Source organism: Lacerta agilis, chromosome 8 (genome assembly GCF_009819535.1).
Source record: "Lacerta agilis isolate rLacAgi1 chromosome 8, rLacAgi1.pri, whole genome shotgun sequence".
NCBI classification, from domain to species: Eukaryota; Metazoa; Chordata; class Lepidosauria; order Squamata; family Lacertidae; genus Lacerta; species Lacerta agilis.
The window spans coordinates 36,826,754-36,851,719 of NC_046319.1; the positions used below are offsets into that span (position 1 = coordinate 36,826,754).

At 43.2% G+C, this 24,966-nt stretch overlaps 2 protein-coding genes across 9 annotated transcripts; one reads left to right on the plus strand and one right to left on the minus strand.

Moving 5' to 3' along the window:
• Window positions 1–873: 873 nt before the first annotated feature.
• SPATA33 (spermatogenesis associated 33) lies at window positions 874–14,270 on the minus strand. Of its 8 annotated transcripts, none has more exons than XM_033156946.1 (3): window positions 11,018–11,176; window positions 8,825–8,977; window positions 874–1,329 (listed from the first exon to the last, which is right to left on the minus strand). In XM_033156946.1, exons 1-3 carry the CDS (start codon window positions 11,094–11,096, stop codon window positions 1,127–1,129), a joined length of 435 nt encoding a protein of 144 aa, XP_033012837.1. In that variant the 5' UTR covers window positions 11,097–11,176; the 3' UTR covers window positions 874–1,126. The 8 variants fall into 8 exon arrangements, with proteins under 8 accessions (XP_033012837.1, XP_033012838.1, XP_033012840.1 ...); XM_033156947.1 differs by having other exon boundaries at window positions 8,825–8,974; window positions 11,018–11,175; XM_033156949.1 differs by lacking the exon at window positions 11,018–11,176 and adding an exon at window positions 14,161–14,270 and having other exon boundaries at window positions 875–1,329.
• Window positions 14,271–14,372: 102 nt separating this feature from the next.
• CHMP1A (charged multivesicular body protein 1A) lies at window positions 14,373–24,593 on the plus strand. The gene is made up of 7 exons (XM_033156945.1): window positions 14,373–14,505; window positions 16,424–16,443; window positions 17,751–17,828; window positions 18,685–18,831; window positions 20,612–20,740; window positions 22,351–22,538; window positions 23,045–24,593. The coding sequence occupies exons 1-7, from the start codon at window positions 14,499–14,501 to the stop codon at window positions 23,064–23,066; spliced, it is 591 nt and encodes a 196-aa protein (XP_033012836.1). The 5' UTR covers window positions 14,373–14,498; the 3' UTR covers window positions 23,067–24,593.
• Window positions 24,594–24,966: the final 373 nt, after the last annotated feature.

A 24,966-nucleotide genomic window follows, 5' to 3' on the forward strand; every position in this document is an offset into this window, starting at 1 on the left:
GCCAATGGCCCCTCTAGTCCAGCATCCTGTTCCCACAGTGGCCACCCACCTGCTTGTGGGGAAACCCAACAGCCAATCCCTCTTTCCAGAGAACTATTGTAGCTTTAGGAGGGAAACAGGGATCTCCTAATGATTCTCAGCACCCTTAGCAAACTACAGTTTTCAGGATTATTTGGAGGAAGCCATGACAGTTTAAAGTGATATGATACTGCTTTTAAGGTATAGTACATGATGTGGGTGGCGCTGTGGGTTAAACCACAAAGCCTAGGGCTTGCCGATCAGAAGGCCGGCGGTTCGAATCCCCGCGACGGGGTGAGCTCCCGTTGCTTGGTCCCTGCTCCTACCAACCTAGCAGTTCAAAAGCACGTCAAACTGCAAGTAGATAAATAGGTACTGCTCCGGCGGGAAGGTAAATGGAGTTTTAGTGCACTGCTCTGGTCTGGCAGAAGCGGCTTAGTCATGCTGGCCACAGGACCCGGAAGCTGTACACCAGCTCCCTCGGCCAATAAAGCGAGATGAGCGCCACAATCCCAGAGTCGTCCGCGACTGGACCTAATGGTCAGGGGTCCCTTTACCTTTACCTTTATACATGTGGAGCCTATGTGATTCAAGTACTTAGGCTAGTTGCAGGAGGATTTGGGGGAGTTAACAAAGGCTTCAGCAACTTCCACAGAATATGCTCAGGGTGCATTGCGCCTTATACCTACACCACACCCTCTCCAGGTGTAATCCAATGGATCTCCCAAACCCTTTGCGACATATTTTGCCTGGACCTTCCTTTCTATGAGTGCAGGTTTGGCTGAGATGTTCCCCCTGCTCCAACAATACCAATCACCCATGCAGATACTGGTCCATTATTGACTGGGAATCTTAAAACATTTACCAAACATATTTATTTGGAAGTGAACATCCATCATCAACCTCATTTATATTTGGCTAAGCTTTGCCCTTCCTCCTCCTCCTCCTCTTCCTTCACCTCCAAATGTGGGAGGTGGGGAAAGTGAAACCATGAAAGGATTCATTGTGGTGGGATTCCCATTTATTGAGAGGGGGATCCAGGACTGGGCTGCTAGCTTCCCTTGATGGTATCCATCACACTGAGTGCTGTTGACTCTCCACTGTGCACTCACTGATCTCTGCTGGTTCTATAAGCGTCTACAGTGCTGGGCTTCGTGTGCACACTATATGCGCCAAAGTCTTCAGTGTCCCGGATGGTTTTTGTTTCAGGGATTTCATCAGTATAACTGTTCAACAGCACTTCCTCAGAGGGCCCAGTCACAATGATCTTAGGAATAAGCCTTTTCTTCTTGGCAAGTTTATCAGTAGATACTGCAAGGAAGGAAGGAAATATCAAAGTGCTGCATACTGGGCTGGGGAATAGACCTTCCTAATACCTTTTTTAAAAAATAATAATATTTTATTATTATTTTCTTCCTTTAACATCACTCTCAACATTACAATACCCAACAATACAACTTTTAGCTCTGCCAAGCTTTCGACTTCCCTCCCTCCCTTCAACAGGTTATCTATTACAAATCCAATCGCGCAATTTAAATCTTTATCCATAGTCCACATTGTAGGATTTATTTAAATCCTGCTAGTGTCTTCAAATTTTTACAATTATCATTTAAATAAACAATAAATTTACTCTAGTCTCTTTAGAATTTCGAGTCATCCTGGTCTCAGATCCTGCAAGTCAGTTTGGCCATTTCCACATATTCCATCATCTTCGTCTTCCACTCCGCAATAGTAGGTATCTCTTGTAACTTTCACTTTTGGGCCAACAAAGTTCTCGCTGCCACCGTGGCGTACATAAGTAATATTTGGTTTACCTTTGCAATTTCATTTCCCATCAAGCATAGCAAAAATGCTTCCGTTTTTTTGGGAAATGTATACCTAAACATCTTCTTTAATTCATTGTAGATCAATTCCCCAAAATGCTTTTACTTTATCACAAGTCCATCACATATGATAAAAGTCACCGTCTGAGTCTTTACATTTCCAGCATGCTTTATTCCCCATTCTATACATTTTAGCTAATTTCACCGGTGTCAAATACCATCTGTACATCATATTCATTGCATTCTCTTTTAAAGCCATACATGCTGTAAATCTTAAATTTTCATTCCACAATCTTGTCCATGAATCAAACTCAATATTATACCCAAAATCAAATGCCCATTTTATCATAACTTCTTTCACTTCCTTATCTTTAGTAAACCAATCTAATAACAAATTGTACATTTTAGATAATACTTTACCCCTGCTTTCTAACAGTTTGGTTTGAAATTTTGATTGTTTATTTTCAAAACCTAACTTCCTCTTGTCAGGATTAAATATATCATTTACTTGATGATATTGCAACCAACCTGTAAAACAATCATGAATCTGTTCATACGGTTTAAGCTTAAAACCTTGGTCAGTTTTTAAGATGATCTCTTCATAGGTGGCCTGCCTCCCTTCCATATTTAATTTCTTGACCGACAATACCTCAATCGGGGAAATCCACCATGGTGTTTTCTTTTCCAATAAATTTTTATTTATTTCCCATACCTCATAAATTGATCTTCTAATCACGTGATTCAGGAAACCTTTATGTACTTTCACTTTATTGTACCAAAGATAAGAGCGCCACCCAAATCTATTGTCGTAGCCTTCCAAATCCAGAAGGTCTGTATTTTCCATCGTTATCCATTCCTTTAACCAACAGAGGCAGGGCGCTTCATAATAGAGTTTCAAATCTGGCATGGCAAATCCACCTCTTTCTTTTTTATCTATTAATATCTTAAATTTTATCCTAGGTTTTTTCCCCTGCCAGATGAATCTCGATAATATTTTTTGCCAATCTCTGAATTGTCCTGTCCCCTTGATCACTGGAATTGTTTGAAATAAAAATAGCATTCTGGGTAAGACATTCATTTTTACTACTGAAATTCTGTCTGAAGAGGACAGTTTTAATCTATTCCATATTTCCAAATCCTTCTTGATTTTCTTCCATGTGATTTTGTAATTGTCCTTAAACAAATTGTTTTTTTATGTCAGCCAAACTCTCAAATATTTCACTTTCTTGGCCACCATAATTCCTGTTCTACCTTGCAAATCATCTGTCTCCTCTTTGGTCATATTCTTTACTAACATTTTTGTTTTACTTTGATTAAGCTTAAATCCAGCGACTTGTCCAAATTCTTCAATTTTCACCATTGCTTCTTCACCAGTGCTTCTTGTAGACTAGATTGTGGTTGTTCTACTGTTAAAACCAAATCATCTGTGAAGGCTTTTAATTTGTACTCTTTTACTGCAATCTTTATTCCTCTAACTTCTGGCAGGTCTCTCAAATTCTTATTTAGTACCTCCAGGACCATGATGAATAACAATGGTGACAGCGGACATCCTTGTCTAGTACCGTTAGATATGTCAAAATTTTCTGTCAAGTTATTATTTATTATCAGTTTTTATTCTGAATATATGGCTCCCATACCTTTCAAAAATGTCTCCCCTATTCCCATCATTTTCAAATTTTCCTTCATAAAATGCCACAAAATATTGTCAAAGGCTTTCTCTGCATCTATAAACATTAATGCTGCCTGTTTGTCATTCCTGGTCTCCAAATATTCAATTATGTCCACTAAATTTCTAACATTATCTTTCAATTGTCGGCCAGGGAGAAAGCCTGCTTGATCCTTATGTATTACCTCATTTAAAATGTCTTTCAATCTATTAGCCAAAATATCTGCAAATAATTTATTATCATTATTCAGTAATGAGATGGGTCTATAATTCTATACATTCAAAATATCAGTGTCCTTCTTGGGAATCAACATAATATACGCTTCTTTCCATGTACTCGGAATTTTACCTTCCTTTAAAATATTATTCATAACTTCACACAGCACTGGAGTCAAGTCTCCACCAAGTGTCTTATAATATTTTGCCGATACGCCATCCGGTCCTGGGGCCTTCCCTATCTTCATTCTTTTTATTGCCATTTCAATTTGCTGCTCAGTTATTAACCCATTTAACCAATCCCTTTTTCTGTTGGAATCAATTGCAATTTATGTTTTTGAATATACCTCTCAATTTCCTTTATGTCTTCCTTCTCCTTCCTGTATAAATCTTTGTAGAACTTCTGGAAACTCTTTATTATTTCTTTTGGGTCCTCAATCTCCTTTTCTGCATCTCTTAACTTATTAATTATGTCCTGACTTTGTTGTGTCTTTAATTGCCATGCCAGTAGTTTCCCAGTTTTATTTGCCGATTCAAGGGGTTTTTTTTGTCTCAGTAATTTAATCTTCCACTCCACTTCCTGATTCACCATCATAGAGAACTGAATCTGCAACAATTTAATAGTCTGTTTTATAGATTCATCCTTAGGTTTGATTGTTATCAATCTCTCATTCTCCATGAGATGAGTCAAGATTTCTTCTTTCCTTTTTCCTCTTTCCTTTTTCTGGTGGCTATTGTTCTGAATCAAAAATCCTCTCATCACTGCTTTGCTTGCATCCCATACAGTTTCAATAGGTGTTCCTTTATTAAAATTCCACTTAAAATAGTCTATTATTGTCTCTTTTGCTTTTTCCATAATTTTTTTTTACATTAAACAGACTTTAATTCATTCTCCATCTGAAGGATGATTGATCCTTTCCTTTTAGTTCCAAGTATATCGAATTATGGTCAGCTAATGTAGTTGGGAGAATCTCAGTTTTAGATACTCTTGGGATCAACTCCCTGGAGACCCATATATAGTCAATTCTTCCCGAACTCTGATTTGGTTCTGAGAAGAATGTAAATTGTTTCATTGTAGGATTTTTAAGTCTCCAAATATCCATTAATCCTACCGTATCTACCATGTCAAAAAATGATTTCGGTAACTTGCCTTCATATTTGTCTTTCCTTTTTGTTGATCTATCTAAATCTGGCATAACCACTCCATTGAGATCTCCCATTAAAATTACTCTAAAATCCAATAAGTCAAGTAATTTGTCATTAAGGTTCGTGTAAATTCTGCCCTTTTATCGTTAGGTGCATAGACTCCAACAATGATCAATTTTTCGCCCTGCAGAGTGATTTGGACTATCAACACTCTTCCTTCCTCGTCTTTAAATAACAATTTTGGGTCGTGTTTCTCCTTTATATACATTACAACACCTCATTTTTTATTTACATCTGATGCTATAAAGTCTTTCCCCAATATTTTGTTAATTAAAACCCGTTTATGTTTCCTTGCGATGTGAGTTTATTGTAAACAAATTATATCCAAATTCCGTTTTTTCAAAATATGCTCACTTTTGTTCTTTTTATTTTTATCATTAAGACCATTCACATTCCACGATAAAATTTTCAAAGTCATTTCCACAACTGTTAAATTTATAAATATAAATAGTTCAAGATTGGGGTTCCTTATCAATATCTTCTTCATCCTCTTCTTCGTCCTCCTTCTCCCCCCTCCTCATTTCTATTATTATTCTCCTTTTCCTTCTGATCCAGACCCAGTCCTATCTTCTCAGCTTTTCCCAACTCTTTGTCATACTTTCTGGAAAATTTCTCCAGTTCCTGGGGGCTGCTTAGTTTAAATCTCTTATATTTGTAGTAAAAAGGGATTCCTTCAGGAAATTCCCATCTATGTTGAATCCCGTTTTTCTTAAACAGTCCCACCAATTGTTTATAAACATCTATTTTCTTCAAAAATCTAGACGGAATCTCTTTAAAAATTATGATTGTCTTTCCATCAATACACAAAATTTTGTTATAATTATTCTCAAAATTGCATTCCTAATGTCCATCGAATTAAACATGACCAAACAATTCCTTGGGAACCCCTTCACTTTTGCTTTTGCTGATTTAATTCTAATTCTAAATGCATTCACTATTGTGTATCCAACCTCCTCCTCCAGGTCTAACCAGGTCGCTAGTTCTGTAATCAGTCTGGCCCTTATGTTTTCATTTGCCTCCTCAGGAATCCCTCTGAATTTCAAATTCAATTGTTTTTGTCTCAACTCCAATAAAGTGATATTGTCCAACATTTCCTATTGTGTCTTGTTAAGCTCTGTTACCTCTCCTTTCATTCTCTCCATCTCCCTCTTTGTCTCTTTCAAGTCTTTCTGTGTTCTTTTCACTGAATCTTCCAACGTCTTGGATCTCACTGACAAGTCCTTTACTTTACCTGTTAATTCTCCTACTACTCCTTCAATTTTTTTATCTAAAGTCTCTTGGACCAACAATTTTTTCTCCATATATTGTTCATTTTGTTTGAATTCCTTTATTATTTCTGTCATTAAATTGTCATAGTCCTTTATTTCTTTACCTTCTTTTCCTTCCTCCTGTCTCGATGGACGTCTTTCTCCTGCAGTGCCCATGCCTTTCTTCACAGCCATCCTATCTGCTTTTTCGCCAATTAAAATTAAAAGATAAAATTATATCGCAGGCCACCAGGGGTCACAATATTCAACAATCCCTTCTTCAAATGCAATTCCAGTGAATACCACCAGTGTCTATTAAAACTTTTTTCTAAGATGCAATTCAACTAAAGCCCACTCAGTGGCATCAAGCATACTACAATGTAACAATGGCATCGGCTTTCCCACTAAAATCACTTTTGATTTCTTTGTTCCCACGAACGCCACAATTCTAATCAAAGTTCAGTCCCTTCCCTCTCCAACAGGTAAACTAAAAATAAAGTGAGATGATCCCAAAGTATTATAATCCAGGGAAACCCTTTCATAGGCTTCAGCCACTTGTCAGCTTAATCCAGAGGCACCACAAAAGTGCAAGCGAAAACAGAAGAAGTTCACAACCCCCCTAAAAATAAAGTACCCAGTCAAGAAGGGGGAGCAAGAGGAAAGAAGGGAGAAAACATGATCCGTATGTACTTATCAAAAATAGAATCCCCAAAAAGCGAGTTCCGGAAGGGAACAGCAGAAGCTTCTGGTATTAATGGGGGGGGGGCTTAGACTCTCCCCCCTCCCATTTCAAAAATAGACACTTATAAGCAATATTCTGGACAGTATTGAAATTCAGCAATAATAGTCCATTTCATGCAAAATACCAAACTTAACTAACTGTAGCCAGCAGAGTATTCTTACTCTAAAATGGTAGGGCGTGACATAACAAAGTTCTTGCCACAGACATGCAGTTCTCCGACCAAGACGAAAAGAAAATTCCCACCACACTCCCCCCCCCCAATACTAATTATACAAATAGTCTCTGCCCTGGCGCTTTAAACAAAGTATCCAAGGTCTTTCAATAAGCACTCACTCAGCAGATACAGTCTTTACTCATTCAATCCTGCAATGCGCCGCCATGCGCCATCTTCTCCCACTGCTGGGACAGACTCCCTTTTTTCACCCTCAGTTTCAAAATTTTATAAATCCAAAACAAGAATTTGCCGCTTGGAATATCCACTTATAACTCCAAATTCGGTTTTAGTCCTTGGAAACTTGCCACTTTCATTAGAAGCCAAAGACTTCGCGGCACAGGGTTAGTGTTGCTTTCCCTACGTGTCCACAGCTCGATCCCATCCCCGGACGTATTAACAAAAATCCAGAGAGCAGGAGAGCACACAAGGACACCGCCGGGTGTCAAATCCCCCAAGGTAATCCCCTTGGGGTTCCGAGGTCCACGTAGCCTTCGCTGAACCTCTAAAAAAAACCCGTACCGCTCGAGATTCCCCAGAGGGCTATCTCGTGCGTCTTTTCAATGGCTGCGACAAACTGGAAGTGGACCTTCCTAATATCAAAGGGATGCAGCAATCGTCTAAGCCGGAACTTAGTATTTCATTTTCAAAAAGAGCTGCCAACGCTGAAATCTGCAGGAAAACTCTGCTTCTGACATGAAACCTCCTCTCAGATCCTAAGTGTGAGAAGGCTGGTTGTGGACACTCAAGAGCTGCTATGTTTGTTGCCTCCAAGGCAGGAGCAGGTTAACTTGGGGTGATCCCATTCTCACCTGGCTTACTCCTGATCACTCTCAATGTAGGTCAAGGAGGAAGTCAGAGAATGAGACATATAATAAAGAAGCGGGAAACACATTCTTTGATGGTGTTCTGACTTTAAGCTAGCAGTTTAAACAGTAAAACTTATTGGCCCTTCCTTGGATACAGGGGGTTGTCATGATGAGCTCTAGTTCTTCAAACTGTACCACTGCACCACTGCTACCAAGGCCTCAGGCAATTTAGTTTGCTTCAGTTCCAGCTGAAGAGTGACAATGACAACCCATATAACTGGAAGTGAGGTGATGCCCTAGTGATGGAGAATAATAGTTGCACCAGGACTGCCGAGCTGAAGGGAAATATGCTCTTGTCTCTGCCATCGGCCAGGGAACAAAGGGGAAGTGGCAGGCTGCACCTCTGCCCTCCCAGGAAGATTGCCCCAGTAAGGTAAAGACTGGGCCAGAGAAGGAGCAGCTGCAGTCTTTGTGCTTCACCCCTCCCTTCTTCCCAGGAGGCTCCAACTGCATTTGCCCTTGGAATTAAGTGGGTCACACACTCTGGCCAAGGGACAAAGTGCTGCTGGGTTGATGGGGGGAGGGCTGGGTATTATTACACTCTACTGCAAACCGCCTTGAGAATCTTTCAATAAAAAGCAGGGTATAGATCTTTTAAATAAATAGTAACCATTTCTCATGGTTTTGTTTTTTTGTTTTGTTTTTTAAAAACTGTTGCAGACTTCAAATCCTCAAGATAAGGTGGGTTAGAAAAAATACCCTTATAGCCTATGTTGCTAGATGCATGGCTTCACTAAGTATGTGTATATCTACAAAGGACTACTGAGAACATGCGAATGAGATATGCCATTGCTGTCACTATGACCCACTGTTCTCCCTTCCTCACCTTCTACTTGCATAGGATGTGGCACAGGCTTCTTTGTTGCTTTACCCGATGTTGAAGGTTGAATGTTTCCATACATATGCTGGCTCTGTTCTTGGAAGGCGGGCTTGGGTTCTTTGGCCTTGCTACCATCTATATTTTTATGAACATGAGCTGCTAAGGAAAAATACAAATATTAAGAATGGAAAAAGAGACAGGTGTAGCTCAATGGTAGAGCATATGCTTTGCATGCAGAAGGTCCCAGGTTTGGTTCCCGGCATCGCTAGGGAAATATCCCCCGCCTGAAATCTTGGATTGTTGCTGACAGTTATAGGCAATGCTGAGATATGTCGACCAATGGTCTGACTTGGGATAAGGCACATTCCTATGAAATAAAAAAAAAACACTAAATAGAACACACAATCTTTATCTTTCCATTTGCTAGCTCTTTGCCAAAGACCAGCAGCCAATCACAACATGAACACCTTATAAGATCAGACTGAGGGCCATCAGTGATGATGGGAGTTGTAGTCCAACAGCATCTAAAGGGTCACAGGTTCCCTGCTCTAACAACGGCACTCCCAGGCACTGGCTTAGATACTTCAAGGAACCCATAAGCAAGCCATGAAGGGAACAGGCTTCCTCCCTTGTTGCTTCCCCCTGGGAATACTCTCTCTGAATGTGAGCACTCCAGTTAGCTGTTGTGACTAATAGCCATTGATTGACATCTCTTCCCCCCACAGATTTGTCTATTTTAAATCTAATTGTCATTCATTTCCAGCAGATCTGCTCTGAAATCAAAGTAAGTTGTACACTTATTTCACCCCAACAGTCTTTCAAGAGGGTTCTTTGTGCCACAGATATCATAGAGGACTTACCCAATTGATGAACAAGACAGAGAGAGATCCAGAAGAGGTTAAGGGTCAATAACATGGGTGCTTCCAGGCTAAAACCTCCCCCAAATAACCGTGGTGCTAAACAGGCACAGAGGCATGCTACATAGATACTTAAAAAGAACAGGGGCACAGGCACTAGGACACAAATCTGTGTATGCAGATTTATGCATATATATGCAAATATAGGAATTACTAGAATTTTAGTTTAACAGAAGCCATGCTAATTAGTTTCTCACTCAGAAAACAAACATATCAAGCAAGACCTACTGATCTGGTACCACAAACATGACATTCTAATTGTCCTCATTGAACTTTAGCTTTGTTTTATGATAGTGCTGTTAATTTGTTTTCTATTTATTGGCTTTGTTTAATGGATTATGTAATTTATGTATATTTATATCTTTTTTCCTGTAGATTTTAATTATTAGTTATTTAATTGTCTCCCACTCTGAGACTGAAATATCCAATGAAGAACAGAATGTAAATGCTTAGGTCACATCCACACCATACATTTAAAGCAGTCTCCCCCAACAAATCCTGGGAACTGTCGTGTTTCCCTCACAGAGCAAGAATTCCTAGCAACCTTAACAAACTACAGTTCCCATGATTCTTTGGAGAAAAGCTTGTGCTGTAAATGTAGGGTGTGTTAAAAATAAAAAATAAAAATGAGAACTTGTGGGATGTTGGACTTTTTATCCAACCTAGTTAATGGATGGGATTGGGGACAGAGGAATGAGGATGGGGAAGAGGCAGGCATTAACTGACTGACTGTTCCTTTGAACTAAGTGATGTGGTACCCTGATTCTTGGCATATTTACTGAGAAGAAAGTTCCACCAGCTTCTGCAGTACTTGCTTCTAGGACCGAAGCCTGAAGATGATTGTACATGTGCAGCAGAATGAAGTAGTAATGGGGTAATAGAATGGAATGTGCTACTTTTTGCTGCAGGTGGGGGAATCACATTTCCCAATGGTCCCTGACATTTAAAAAAACCTGTCCCTGCATATAAAAAATTGGCAGATCAGGAAGGAGGTTGGGATAGAACCTTTCTCCTTGTTGTGTTTGTGTTCTTACTTGCAGAGGGTTTTTCACAAATGTTATCTCCTACTTGCAGCCTGAAGTGGTACCATTCATTCTACCACCTCAGGATCTTACCACCACATCCTGCTGCCTGTGTAGTGACCAGGCTGCCTCCATCTCTTATCCAAAATGGCATGCTCTCAAAACAAAAGGAGTAGCAACTCTCCTCCCCCAACCCACTTCATTTACAAGCCAAAGCCATTAGGCTGGCTTGACCTCAATCTGCTCATGCCAACTGTTACCTGGCACTAACCTGAACCCTTCTTGGACATCATTCTGTAAAGAGGAACAAGAACATTTTACCTCCTCCCACATCTTCATGTTTGCTGTGAGACCCCCCCATAGATGAGCCTACAGTCCTTGCTCCCCCGACATTGGCACTACTCCATCCTTGATAGCATTGTCTGGGTCCTTTTGTGACTCAGCACCAACCAGTGCCATCATCATCAAAGAAGCAGCACACCAGATGCACAGTAGGAGGGGGTTGATTCAGCTCAGGAAAAGACTCCTGTGATATCTTCCTCAGGACCCTTTACCCATGGCAATGTCTGGGGTGCTGTAAGAAAGTACAGGTTTCCCTCTTCCCCCCCCCCTCTTTTTCTCTTGGGCAAATTGTTTGGCATGTTTTCTCCCACCACCATTTTATATTTATTATATCCTTCTCGCCATATTCAAATGATTTTTTTTTCTTCTTACATCCTCAGACAAAACCAACTCAGGAGAGAGAAGTTAGAGTGAAGAGTAATAGATGTTGAGCCACTCTCATCATGGTTGGGAGGCATCTCCCATAGGCAAAACCTAAATCCCCTTCACTTCACTGAACTGGTTCTAACTTTTCTAAAGTGCTCTGACCTTTTTGGAACTTGCACTAGAATGGTTTGGATGTTGCAAGACTCTTGGTGATGACAGGTAAGACTGGTAAGTGCTATTGAGACAGAGTAAGGGGACTCCCCTATTTTCCCATTGTGGGTGACCCTGAAGAACCCTCCAAAACTGTTTGTACCATCAAACAGTTCATTCTGCCAATAAACTTTTTCTAATATTTAGCTAGAGTGATGTAAAACAAAGATGCTAGCCCATGGGTAGGCAAACTAAGGCCCAGGGGCTGGATGCGGCCCAATCGCCTTCTCAATCCAGCCCCCGGATGGTCTGGGAATCAGCATGTTTTTACATGAGTAGAATGTGTCCTTTTTATTTAAAATGCATCTCTGGGTTATTTGTGGGGCATAGGAATTCGTTCATCCCCCCCAAAAAAATATAGCCCGGCCCCCCACAAGGTCTGAGGGACAGTGGACTGGCCCCCTGCTGAAAAAGTTTGCTGACCCCTATGCTAGCCCTTCAAAAATTTGAAGATGGCCTCTGAATATTGCCTCTTAATCGTCTCTTCTCCAAGCTAAACATAACCAACTCAACCTTTTCTCATCAGACTGGTTCTTCAGACACGTCACCATCTTTTATCTCCTCCTCTGGAAATGTACCATCTGTTTCCTAGTTCTGCTGGATCTCTCAGCGGCTTTTGACACCATCAACCACAACATCCTTCTGGACCATCTAGAGGGGTTGGGAGCTGGGGGCACTGTTATACAGTGGTTCCGCTCCTTCCTCCTGGGCCGTGTTCAGAAAGTGGTGGTGGGGGATGAGTGTTCAGACCCCTGGGCTCTCACTTGTAGGGTACCTCAGGGTTCTGTCCTCTCTCCCATGCTTTTCAACATCTATATGCAGCCGCTGGAAGAGATCATCAGGGGGTTTGGGCTGGGTGTTCACCAGTATGCTGATGATACCCAGCTCTACCGCTCTTTCAAATCAGAACCAGTGAAGGTGGTGAAGGAGGCAGTTGGAGGATGGATGGCAGCTAACAGATAGAGGTTGAATCCTGACAAGACAGAAGTACTGTTTTTGGGGGACAGGAGGCGGGCAGGTGTGGAGGACTCCCTCGTCCTGAATGGGGTAACTGTGCCCCTGAAGGACCAGGTGTGCAGCCTGGGAGTCATTTTGGACTCACAGCTGTCCATGGAGGTGCAGGTTAATTCTGTATCCAGGGCAGCTGTCTACCAGCTCCATCTGGTATGCAGGCTGAGACCCTACCTGCCCGCGGACTGTTTCACCAGAGTGGTGCATGCTCTAGTTATCTCTCGCTTGGATTACTGCAATGTGCTCTATGTGGGGCTACCTTTGAAGGTGACCTGGAAACTACAACTAATCCAGAATGCGGCAGCTAGACTGGTGACTGGGAGCGGGCGCCGAGACCACATAACACCGGTCTTGAAAGACCTACATTGGCTCCCAGTACATTTCCGAGCACAATTCAAAGTGTTGGTGCTGATCTTTAAAGCCCTAAACAGCCTCGGTCCAGTATACCTAAAGGAGCATCTCCACCCCCATCGTTCTGCCCGGACACTGAGGTCCAGTGCCGAGGGCCTTCTGGTGGTTCCCTCACTGCAAGAAGCAAAGCTACAGGGAACCAGGCAGAGGGCCTTCTCGGTAGTGGCACCCACCCTGTGGAACACCCTCCCACCATATGTCAAAGAGAAAAAACAACTACCAGACTTTTAGAAGACATCTGAAGGCAGCCCTGTTTAGGGAGGCTTTTAATGTTTAATAGATTGCATTTTAATGTTCTGTTGGAAGCCGCTCAGAGTGGCTGGGGAAACCCAGCTAGATGGGCGGGGTATAAATAATAAATTATTATTATTATTATACCAGTTTATCAATATCCTTCCTCCAAGTGAAAGTTGGCCATATTCTTCTTGAAAAGAAAGGCGGTCTTTAAATTTTAATATTAGTAGTAGTAGTAGTTGTAAATTTGCATGGTGGTAGCCCTGCAGTTTGGGTCAAGCTGTCACATAGTAGAGGATCCCACCCAACCTCACCTGTTGAAGACCAGTGCTCTAGTCAACACAACCTCATCTTCACCAGTCAGTAGAATGGGGAAAATTTTGCTGCCGTTCAATTATGCTCCAAAATTATGCTGCAGCAGCACAGTTAAAGTGTCATACAACCAGCAGAAACATTCTCAAGAGGCAGTCCAAGCACAATGTGCATGATGCTGTGCTATGAACTGGCTCTATCCATAGCCAATGTCTATTTATTTGGAAAGCAATGGCGCCTGAACACTGAATTCGCTCCCTTCACTGTCTCTTCCTTTTGTATGTGTCAAAGATTTGTTAGTTTGAAAGCCATTCTGGAGTAGTAGCTAGTCTATTTTTTGTCCAGCCCTAAATACACCATTTTTATCCTACTTCTTCTATATACAGCCCTAAATACACGATGATGATGGGAATCATCACCACGGTCAAATAATACGCAATAATAACAACAGCAATATGTAAAAAACAATCATATCGATATGCAAATAAGATTTATATTTGCTTCGTGCTTAAATTACTCCCAAGCTGTGCACAAGCGCTTTCCCCGCATCTCATCATCTTCGTTTTCTTTCTCCCTCGTTGCCATAGGAACCGCCACCTACGAGCCTTGTCTTGCTGGGCGTGCCCGCGAGTGATTTTTTTTTAAAGTCTACGCATGCGCCAGCACGGATCCGGTGCGCGAGACTGCGGCGCGGTGAGAAAGATGATGACGGTCGTGATAGACGGCCATCTCGCGAGGCGTGGCTGAGATCACGTTCGAGACGACGCGGAAGAGGCTGGGGAGAGAACCCGGAAGTGGGCGAGGAGGGAGCCCGGAAGTTTTGGTCGGCAGAGTAGATAGAGGACTCAAGTCAGAATGGATGGTAAGGCAGCTCTTTCCCCTTCCTCCTCGGGTGGGTGGGGGAAGGAGTGACTTCACATTCAACCCTGATCCAGGATGTGGGGACTTTGGGACTGGAGCCTTGCCTACAATGGGGTGGGGATAACTGGGAAGGTGAAAGCGGGGTGGGGTTCCTGGCGCGGGGGGGGGGGAGTATGTAACAATGAAACCATCAAGACATGACTTTAGCATTCTCCCATAAAGTGTGTGTGTGCATATATATATATATAGCACACACCCCTTGTGCATGTGAGCTGGAGGTGAATTCTCTCGAGTTGTCTAGAAGGGATCTGGGGCGAGGATCTCTCTCCAGGCTGCCTTCCTGCCTGCCTGTTGACTTTTTCTCTCCCCTCTGCCCCCATGCTCCTGCCTCACACACATTTGTCAGGCAAAGGTTCACCTGTTCAGTTTCTGGCACAAGTGCCTTCCTAGAAAAGTTAGTTGGCAACCTTATTGCCCCCCAATACAAGGCAGTCAAGAAGCACCCATGGGAGGAGGAGGGGAGCTCCTTTTTCTTCTTCCTTCAACTAAAGGCAAGTTGCTACTTGACACACAGGCAGAAATCTAGCTGCTGTGTTTGGTATTTTGAAGGAATGCTTCCCCTTCCCCATCAAATTGTTCTGATTAAATGTCTGGGGTTGCCTGCAGAGTGTGTTTAGGCTAACTTAATTTTAGTCATTTAGTACAACTTGGTACAATTCATGGATTGCATAGGTTGTCGAGTCTGACCACCCTGTTGTATGTCACAGGGTTGGACTAAATAGTGTATCGGATATGCCTTGTGATTTTGTGGGAGGCAGCGTCAGATGTTTGGCTTTGATCTTTGATATAGCCCACTTTCATTACTCCTGCACTTCGCTCACAATTGACTAGGTAATCTAGATTGTATGTTTTGTTTTAAATATGTGGCACAGAGGTTCCTGCCTAAGGGCAGGGGGTCTATCAGTGGTTTTCTAACTAACCCATACTAGAAAATATCTATCGGTATTATGATATGCCCCAAGGAATGGAGCCCAGTGGACATAAATGTATGCCTGTGAGAGGCATGTTTGCATTGGCCAGAAACTGATCTTTTCATAATAATAATTTTAATAATATTTTTATTATATGTACCCTGGCCATCTGACTGAGTTGTTCTAGCCACTCATCTGGCTGGCAGTCCTTTCAAGAGAATCATTTTTGCGAGCTAAATAAGACTATGTTTAGAGTCTTCAAAAGGGGATCCTTTAACAAGCAGTAGTGTATTTTCCTCATTTCTTGTATGCTACTTCCTGTTCCTGGATGCCAGGCAGGTGACACAGTGTATGAACCAGTTACCTGGGTGGCATAGTGTTTGATCGATTTCCCCTCACCACAGAGGTAGAACAGGAGTCTCTAGCTAGCTGTTATCGTCCAGGCAGCTTGAGTGGCCAGAGTACAAAGGAAAATGATTGCTGTGGTTAAAGTTGAGTGTTGAATTCTGGAGAGAGAAAGTGCTGCGGCACTTTGAAAGACTGGCTTACTAGTATATTGTCACATGATTAGTATGTAGGCTATAAATGCATGACAGGTCAAGAAGTTGGGCTCCAAGATGCAACGATTCCTCCTGTGGAACTGGAAAAATATAATGATTTTTAGCAGCAAATGTAAAAAATGTAGGAGCTAGTTCATTGTATAGTATAGAGATGAATGTATTTCATATTCCTCATATAAAGTTGCTAGACACAAGGTGCTTAGCACAAGGGATTTTTGTTGCTCTATGGAAAGGGTGTATTTAATGTACCCAGTGTATCCTTCTGGGTATCCTTCTAGCTCTTTGGGCTAGAAGGAATGTTTGGGTTGGTGGAAATTTCAGTCAGTACCCTTCATTCTGAGACCTCCTTTTTTCTGAAACCCAACTATTGTCATCTTTCTCTTCACAGATACACTCTTCCAGTTAAAGGTGAGTGCTGGACACTATGAAATGCTGTTTCTTGTTGCCAGCATTAACTGTTAACTATTCTGTAGCAAAGTATAGAAAAGGATGTAAATTTCTTTTTAAAAATATACTGTACACAGTGCAAATGCTGAATTATGGAGAGATAATTTATTTATTTTGAAGATTAGTACCCTGCCTTTCAAATGGATGGTTTGCAAGGAGGCTAACAGTCCTCAAGGCAGCTGTATGTGCAATATTATTATTTTTAATCACCATTTAAAAATGCACTTTTTCATGGTGAACTTATGTAGGTGGCACCTAGGTTTCTGTCAGGAAGTATTGTCTTTCTTGGACAGAGAAAGCATCTACTTTCTGGACAGGCAGGTTATTAGTTAGTAGTTGTGTATGAGACTCTGGGATGGGCAGCTCCTGGGGACCACTTTAAGTAGTGGGAAGTTTCACTGATTCAGACTAGCTTTTCCCATAGCTCTCCATTGTGCATTCAATGCAGGTGGCTTCTATTCTGTCTTGTAAATTTTATTGATATTCTACAATATGCCAGCCCCTTGGTATTGCTTCTTTGTGGGCCTCAGATTTGTGTACTCTGAATATGCACACAACTTAAAAATTACTCAGGATGTATTGGTCTAAAGTAGGGAGGTAATGACCATTTCTACCTCTTGTTTCTGTACAATGGCCCTCCTGGACCAGACTAGAGGCCTGTCTCACAGCAGCCAACCAGATGCCTCTGGGAAGCCCCCAAGTAGGACACAAACACAATGACACTCTCATGTTCATGATCCCCAGTAATATTTATTCACTGGAAGTGATATAACCCTCATGACTAGTAGCCATTGTTGTCCGTTTCTCTATGAATTTGTCAAATCATCTTTTAAAGTCATCCAAGTTGGTGGCCAGTACAATCTCTTGTGGTAGCCAGTTCTATAGATGAAGTGTGATGTGTGAATATTCACCCCCTTTCATCTGCTTTAAATTTTCCACTTTTCAGATTCTTTGGATGACCCATGATCTTCTTTTCCCACCTCTTACATACATAATTTTTCAAGCCTTTGCCATATTTTCCCCATAGTCCTTTACTGGTCTTTTTTTGTAAGCTAGAACACCCCAAATATCATAACCTTTCATCATAGGGGAGTTACTTTAGCCACATATGGCTTGTCTTTTCTTCATCTTTTGAGGTCTTGCACATACTTTTTGAGATATGGTGACTAGAAATGTACAAATAGCAAGTTCTTCCCTGTGGACATCTCCTCCTCTGGAGATGTCTTCCTGCCTGCCTACCTGCCTACTGAGCATCTCATTCTCTCTAGTTTACAGCCAAGCAGCTGGAGAAGCTTGCCAAGAAGGCAGAAAAGGACTCCAAAACCGAGCAAGCCAAAGTCAAGAAGGTAATGGAAACAAATGCTGGTGATGAGAGTAACTGCCAGATGTCCCTAGAAGGCTGACTGCCTCTCCAATCAAGAACTCCGATAGCAGCATTGCTGCTCTCTCTAAGCCTCTTTGCTTACATACTGTGGCTCCCCATTTGAACATCAGGAACCAGTGCCCCTCCAGATCTTGTTCAATTCTAACTCTTATCAGCCCTAGTCAGTATGGCCAGTGGTTCGGGATGATGGGAGTTGGGTCCAACAACATCTGGAGTGCCACAGCTTCCGTATCCTTGTTTTAATTGTTTTTGTTTTAAGGTTTTGTGTTTCCTGTGTCTCTCTGCTCAGTGCAAAGTTTTGGCTCCCTTAGTTTCTCCTTTCTATGCCCATCCTCTCTGTCTTTTGCTGCATTCCATTTCTGGCAGAGCCTCACCTTTCCCCATAACTGATCTACTTGTCTGTCTCTGTCTTTAGTAGCTCCATTCCTGAACATGTTTGTCCATTGTCTTGTTCTCTTCCTTCACTCCTGATTTCTCTGTCTAGTGCAGATTGTAAGTAAGGATCTTTCTACATTGTGGGCACTACATTATTGCACCACTAAAAATGGAGAGGTATGGGGCAGTCCTTATATAGGGAAAAGGTGGGCCAAGCAAGTCTGCACCATGTATAGAATTATTGATGTTGGAAGACACTGTTTGAAGGCCACTTTCTTGTTTTGGCCAAGCCATGCATATATGTTGTCAGGTGTGGGGCAGGTAAAGATGCAGCTGGGTTGAAAGGTTTGCTGGCTGGTTGGCAACATGTTTAGAGCCCCATGCAAGTGCTCTGATTCTGGTGAATTCACCCTGAGCATCTCCCCATTTTTCTTCTGCTCCAGGCCCTTCAACAGAAGAATGTGGAATGTGCCCGTGTCTATGCAGAGAATGCCATTCGGAAGAAGAACGAAGGCTTGAACTGGCTTCGTATGGCTTCCCGAGTGGATGCGGTGGCCTCTAAGGTCCAGACGGCAGTGACTATGAAGGGGGTAAGAAGATGCACTTTGGCACTGTCATTGAGTATCCACAGTCTAACCTGGTAGATGCTTCCTCTTCTCTGCTGCTTAAGGCTACAAGGACTTGCCTTTCACATTGGCCATGTTTGCATATAATATTTACCAACATGGTGTACAGCTTCATGACACCCAGTGACAATCCCCTACTTTGTGCTCACTAAGGTCTCCTGCCCCTCTCATTGCTTTTTTAAAAATCACGTCTTTTACCGTAGGCATTGCTGGGCAAGGTGGGTTGATTTACATTGAGATGATTTAAATCGCAGCCATTTTGTGGTGGTGCCCATGCCATTTTCTCATATTTCCATAGCCTTCCCCCACTCCAGTCCATCTGAAAAAGTCCGCACTTCACCATTGGTCAATAGCAAACCATGGCTTACTGGGAATGAGCAACAGACTGATGTACTCTCTCAGTCGTACCTGCTTCACTCCTCCCTAGCAAGAAACAACACTGAGCCAGCTGCTGTGTGCTTGTGTCTTGTTTCTCTCCAAACACACCATGACTGGTAAGCCAAGAGCAAACCTTGGCTTCCACATGTGATTTATCTGGCGAGAAACAAATCACCAGCACCGCTTAGCATGTAACACTAAGCCAGCTGCTCCATGGTTCTGTAAAGGGGGCACAGGGAAGGAACTGGGCAGGATGACTGAGCAGCACACAGAGTAATTTATTATTTCAGGCTATGGTATACCATTACATGAAATCTGAGCTACAGTTGGACCGACAGCCACCCATCCTGCCAGGTGTTGTCTATCTTAGTTAGCAACAGATTTCTAAGATCTCTGGAAGAGTACTTTTCCAGCCCTACTGCCTGAGATCCAATCTGCAATTTAATCCATAATATTAAGCATGTTGTTATCGGCAAACATGCTCATTTGACCCCTGTGTTGCTGACTCTTCCTTATTCCATATTGGTATGTGAGCAGAACTGGCCAGTCTGGTTTGCTCCATTGGAGCCCTGTGGGCTACTTTGGGGCCAAAAACATTCCTCTTACCCACTCTGCCCCTTTCCACTCCACCCATTTTTTTCTCTGCTGCTCTCTATTGCCCCCAGCATCTCCATCCTGGCCCCTCTTGACTTTTAGACCTTGAGTTCCAAGACTTCCAAGACTGAAAATGATGAAACAGCCATTAAGGTCTGTCAGCTGAGGACCACTTTAGTTGTGACTTGTGCTTCTGAAACCCTCATTCCCTGCTCATCTGACACTTTCTGCCCCCTGGCCTTTCCTGCTGTTGTTGTTCTGAGGGACATAACTCTTAAATCAGTGGTGGAGAACCTCCAGCCTGCAAACCTAATTAGACCTACCAGCCCTGCCCATTTGGCTAATGGAGGTCACTTCAGCCAAGCCATGCCCATCTGCTCTGGAGCAGATAAAGAGGCAGTGTAGCTGAAATGAAACCGGGTTTGCAGGCACTGCTGAGCAGTCCTCTGCACCACGTTTTGCAAAGGCTGTTGATCAGCTGGTTGATGACACTTGCAAAATACAGGGCAGTGCTTTGGCCTGCACAGTTTGATTTTAAGCTGCAGGCAGAAACAGGGCACTTGATGTCATTGTAATGCCAAGTGATTGACAGCCCACATGTCAAATTTGGCTCATGGGATGGGGGAAGGGGAGAATGCACCTTGTGGACTAGATTCAGTTTCCCACACTTTATTTAAGTCCTCTTCATGTCCTGGCTCCAGCTCTCTGGGCAATTCCCTGATGGGCTTCTGCTTCCTAAATGCATGATACATTTCCTGACTCTCTACCGCAGGTGACTAAGAACATGGCCCAGGTGACGAAGGCCTTGGACAAAGCACTCAGCTCTATGGACTTGCAGAAGGTCTCCGCTGTGATGGACAAGTTTGAGCAGCAGGTCCAGAACTTGGATGTTCACACTTCGGTAAGGGCTGCCTGCTGTCCAGGGAGAACAAGGCATCTTTGCTGTAATTCTATGGGTAGTGGGATGCAAGACACCTTAAAACTCCTTCTTCCAGTAAACCTGTTCTGTCCCCATCCCCCATCCCCCCATTTGCCTATGACTCCTTCTCCTTCCATCTACTCCCTCACTGCCAGATATGGTGAAGTTCTGTTGAAGTTCAGACATCTGCTGTAGGAATTGTGTAAAACGCTATTTTTTGGCAGTATGTATGCTCTGGTCTGGAGTTTGGAACGTAGGAAGCTGCCTTATACTGAGTCAGACCACTGGTTCATCTATCTCAGTATTGTCTATGCTGACTAGCAGCAGCTCTCCAGGGGTTTCAGACAGGGAGTCTCTCCCAGCCCTACCTGGAGATGTTGGGGATTGAACCTGGGCCCTTCTACATGCAAATCAGATGTTTTACTGGTGAGCTATGGCCCTTGGATGTGGGCTAGGACAGGAGGAGGAAGGCGCAGAATGTAAATGAACAGCCCTTTTCAAGTATGCAGTGTGTTGGATCTGCTAGCCCACTGTTTGGTTGTGCACAACTCTTCCCTGCCTGTGTAGAGGAAGTGATTGTGTGTGTGTGTGTTTTCCCTGCTCTCAATGCAAGCTTCTTGTAGAAGGTACATGCTGGGCCTTGCTACTGCTGTCACCCTTCTACAAATTCCAGTAGGAATTGGGAGAGAGCCCCCTTCATTTTCTGTCACCAAACTGCAAGGGGAAAAGGAAAAGATTGCTAGGCTTATTGGTGGACGGCAGTATCACCTTCCCTTTTTTATTCATAGGTAATTTTTATTGATCTCGAGAAAACAAAATAGAGAAACTCCAAGTAAACATCATGGAATCCAGTTGCAGATACAGATTATAGAATACTTAGTACCGACTAGCTCACAGCAAATACTTAAATTATCTTGAAAGAGTCTTTAACAGTTTTGTGTGATAACTAGGCATCAGCAGAGCCCTTCCAAAGCAAGGTGTGGATATTGGGAGGGCCTGAGAATCTTAAGTCCTTATTGATAAAGAGGAAAAAATAAGAACCACATTTTTTCAAACTGATCTTTCTTCCCTTCACTTCTTGCCACTTGTCTGTGTTGTGTAAGATGTTCAGACAGGACTGTATCCCAGACATTATTGAACCATGCTTTTTTCCAGTGCTTTTTTCATTAAAAAAAATGTTTAGGGGTACTCTAATTTTCCTACTCATATTGAAATACTGTCCCTCAATGAGGCCAAACTTAGATTTACAAAATGTTTAGGGGTATACATACTCCCATGTCCCCCCAGAAAAAACCACTCCCTCTGTCATTAGCATTATACATTACTTCCAATGTTGAGCATTGAACATCTGAGCCACCACCAGATGTTCATCAGTGGGGGACAGCAGTAACACCTTCCTGCTGCAGGGAGATCTGGAAGAAGGTGATGTTTTATGCTGGACACATGTGTGGGACAGCAGGAGGAGTAATCGCCACTGAGAAGCAGGCCCGTTTGTTTGGGACTGCACCCATTTGCTTCTGTAGCTTTGGGGACATATTCTTGTGTTCCGTTTCCTCCCTCCTTGCTAAGTCTCTGTTTTGTGACCCCCACAGGTGATGGAAGACTCCATGAGCTCAGCCACTACACTGACGACGCCCCAGGAGCAAGTCGACAGTCTGATAGTACAAATTGCTGAGGAGAACGGCCTGGAAGTCATGGATCAGCTGAACCAGCTGCCTGAGGGGGCCTCGGCGGTGGGAGAGAGCTCTGTGCGTTCCCAGGAGGACCAGCTATCACGAAGGTTCGTTTGCCACCCAAACATGCCCACAATCATTTCATAGGATTCAAATTCCTGCTTCTTGGCCAACAACAGAGACCCAGGCCTGGAAGCTTTTAAAATATCTATAGGTTGCCCTATCCTGGTAGCAAGCAGCATCACTGCTCTCTCCCCAAAACAGCACCACCCATCCACGGTATCGGCTGGTTTTGGGGAGCCAAGAGGTTTTCAAAAGTATTTTTTAAAAACTTTATAAAATTATTTTTTTAATGCAAAATTAAAGAAAGAAAGAAACCTTAAGGGCGAACAACCCTAAGGGACAGTCTCCAGAAATAGCCTGACAAGCACTGAGCATGCTCCGTGGCTGCAGAATCATCTCTGATTTGGCAGGAGGGGAAAGAAGGCAACACTGAACGAGAGCTGTAATATTTTGTGGCAATTCCCCATGGTCTAAACTAAAAAGCCAGCTCTTTTCTGTACCTTTAAAAACTTCTTTTTTCATTTTCTATTTCTCCCATGTTCCTGTCCAGGTTGGCTGCCCTGCGGAATTAACCCTCTCTACTCCCCCTAATGGACTGTTGCTTCTGCCTTGTTCAACTATGATTTGTGGACTTCCTGTGGGAGGCCCCTGGCCACCCTGTCCTACAGTGACCAGAAGGAAGACTGGTCCCTTGACTCCTCCAGGCCTGCTATGGACTTTAAATCCTTTCATGGTGATGGCAATTTCCTCTCTAAAGACAGTGACAGCAGCAAGCACCTGTGCATGAACTTGCCTAGGCTTGGCTGGAATGGCGTGATTGGGAGGCAAATTTATTGGAATGGTTCTCCTCCCCACCCCCAAAAAACCCCAACTTCTTTTTTCAGCCCACACTTCCCATCATCCTCTTGTGCCTAAAAGTCACTGGATGAAAGGAACAGTAGCATACAGCTCTTAGAAATGATTCAGGCCAAGCCCTTGCAAGACTTAAAACCTTTATATCTGGAACCTGTGTCTGGTGTGTGGAGGCAAGTGTGCTGTTTGTTTCTCCTAATATCAATCACTTGCTTGGCTTAGGGCAGCCTCCCTGTCCTGGTGCCCTCCAGATCTTTGCACTACAACTCCCATAAACCCCAGCTTCTACAGCTGATGGGAGTTGTGGTCAAAAGCATCTGGAGAGCACTAGGTCAGGGAAGGCTGTTTTAGGGGATGAATTGTGGAAATCCGACTATTGAAATTGTGCTACAAAGTGAGTCTGTTGATAGAATGGATGTGCACCTTTCTCCCCTCCCCTGCCTGTCTGTTTACACACCATTTTGGATTTACACACCATTAAGTGACCTTTGAAACTAATGTTCCTTTATTCTCTCCCTCCATTACACACACACACATGCACACACAGAGATAGATTCATTTGCTGATGCTACACCCTCTTTGATTCTTCTGCTGACCCTCCTAAGAACTCTTTGCTCATGTTCTGAATTTCAGTTCACCCTTGTCCAGCATGTACCTTTCCTCAAACTTCTGGAAGGGGAACCCTCATGTACAGAGATGCTTGGGTCTTTCCCCCTGATTTGTCATATTGGAGAAGTTTGTTTCTTGGTTCCAGAGCAGCTCTTCCCCCTGTGCTCTCACTCCCCCCCCCCCCTTTCAACAAGACTTGGGACCTCCTAATACTCTGGGTGGAAACGGTGGGGCTTAACAGGATTAGGTTCTCGTCTTCAAAGGCGTTGCTTTGACTTTTCTGCCAGAGCCAATGTCAAGAGAGCAAGAACCACTTTGGTCTTAGAGCTCACCTCTCATGTAAGAAACCACGCTGTTCCACTTTGCTGCTGGTATTTAAAATGTGGTCTCTCTCCTCCCACCATTCTGTCTCTGAAGGGCCTGGCCTTTATGCTTGTGCTGTTCCTGTTCTTCTAAGCCGCACTTTGTGGGGTGGGGTGTGGGAACAGAGGGCGTGTTTTCATTGTGAAAGGCTTGTTGGAAAGGGGTTATGGAGTGCCACATCCTCCCGGCTCTTTCTTGGGAAAAACACTGCTCTGTTTTGCCTTCCTCCACCTCTGGTTAAAAAAAAATTAAAGCGAATGCTGTTGTTTCTTTAATGCTGTTTTAAATGAATTGCTTTCCGGAAATCGGGGTGTATGGGGTTTTAGGGGAGGGGTAGTACCACCAGGGGAACACACATATCATGCTCCTTTTGGGGTGGTTTGTCCACCTTTGGTCCCCACTCTGCACTCAACTCACCTGGGGCTCTTAGAAGCTCTTAGAAGCTGTCAACATGCAACAGTGGTCATGCCATGGGAACAGCTTCAACTGAGCAGCTAAACCAGGTGAGGGTATCCAATGAGTCTCAAACCCTCAGTAAGTTAGGAACTTCCCCTGTATGCAAAGGCAGGCTCCAGTGGATTGGGAGGATGAGATCAATAGTGGGTCCAATGATCAAGAAGATGGTTTCTGCATGTGTTGTAGAGGGAA

Excerpts from the sequence above, each read along its gene's own strand:
- SPATA33 (XM_033156946.1), bottom strand. The coding sequence starts at position 11,096 with ATGAAGATGTGGGAGGAGGTAAAATGTTCTTGTTCCTCTTTACAGAAT. Across the intron at positions 8,978-11,017 it reads AGGGTTCAGGTTAGTGCCAG|CAGCTCATGTTCATAAAAAT; the intron begins GTAACAGTTGGC and ends ATTTTTCCTTAG. Across the intron at positions 1,330-8,824 it reads ACATCCTATGCAAGTAGAAG|TATCTACTGATAAACTTGCC; the intron begins GTGAGGAAGGGA and ends CCTTCCTTGCAG.
- CHMP1A (XM_033156945.1), top strand. Across the intron at positions 18,832-20,611 it reads CGGCAGTGACTATGAAGGGG|GTGACTAAGAACATGGCCCA; the intron begins GTAAGAAGATGC and ends TCTCTACCGCAG. Across the intron at positions 22,539-23,044 it reads GAGGACCAGCTATCACGAAG|GTTGGCTGCCCTGCGGAATT; the intron begins GTTCGTTTGCCA and ends GTTCCTGTCCAG.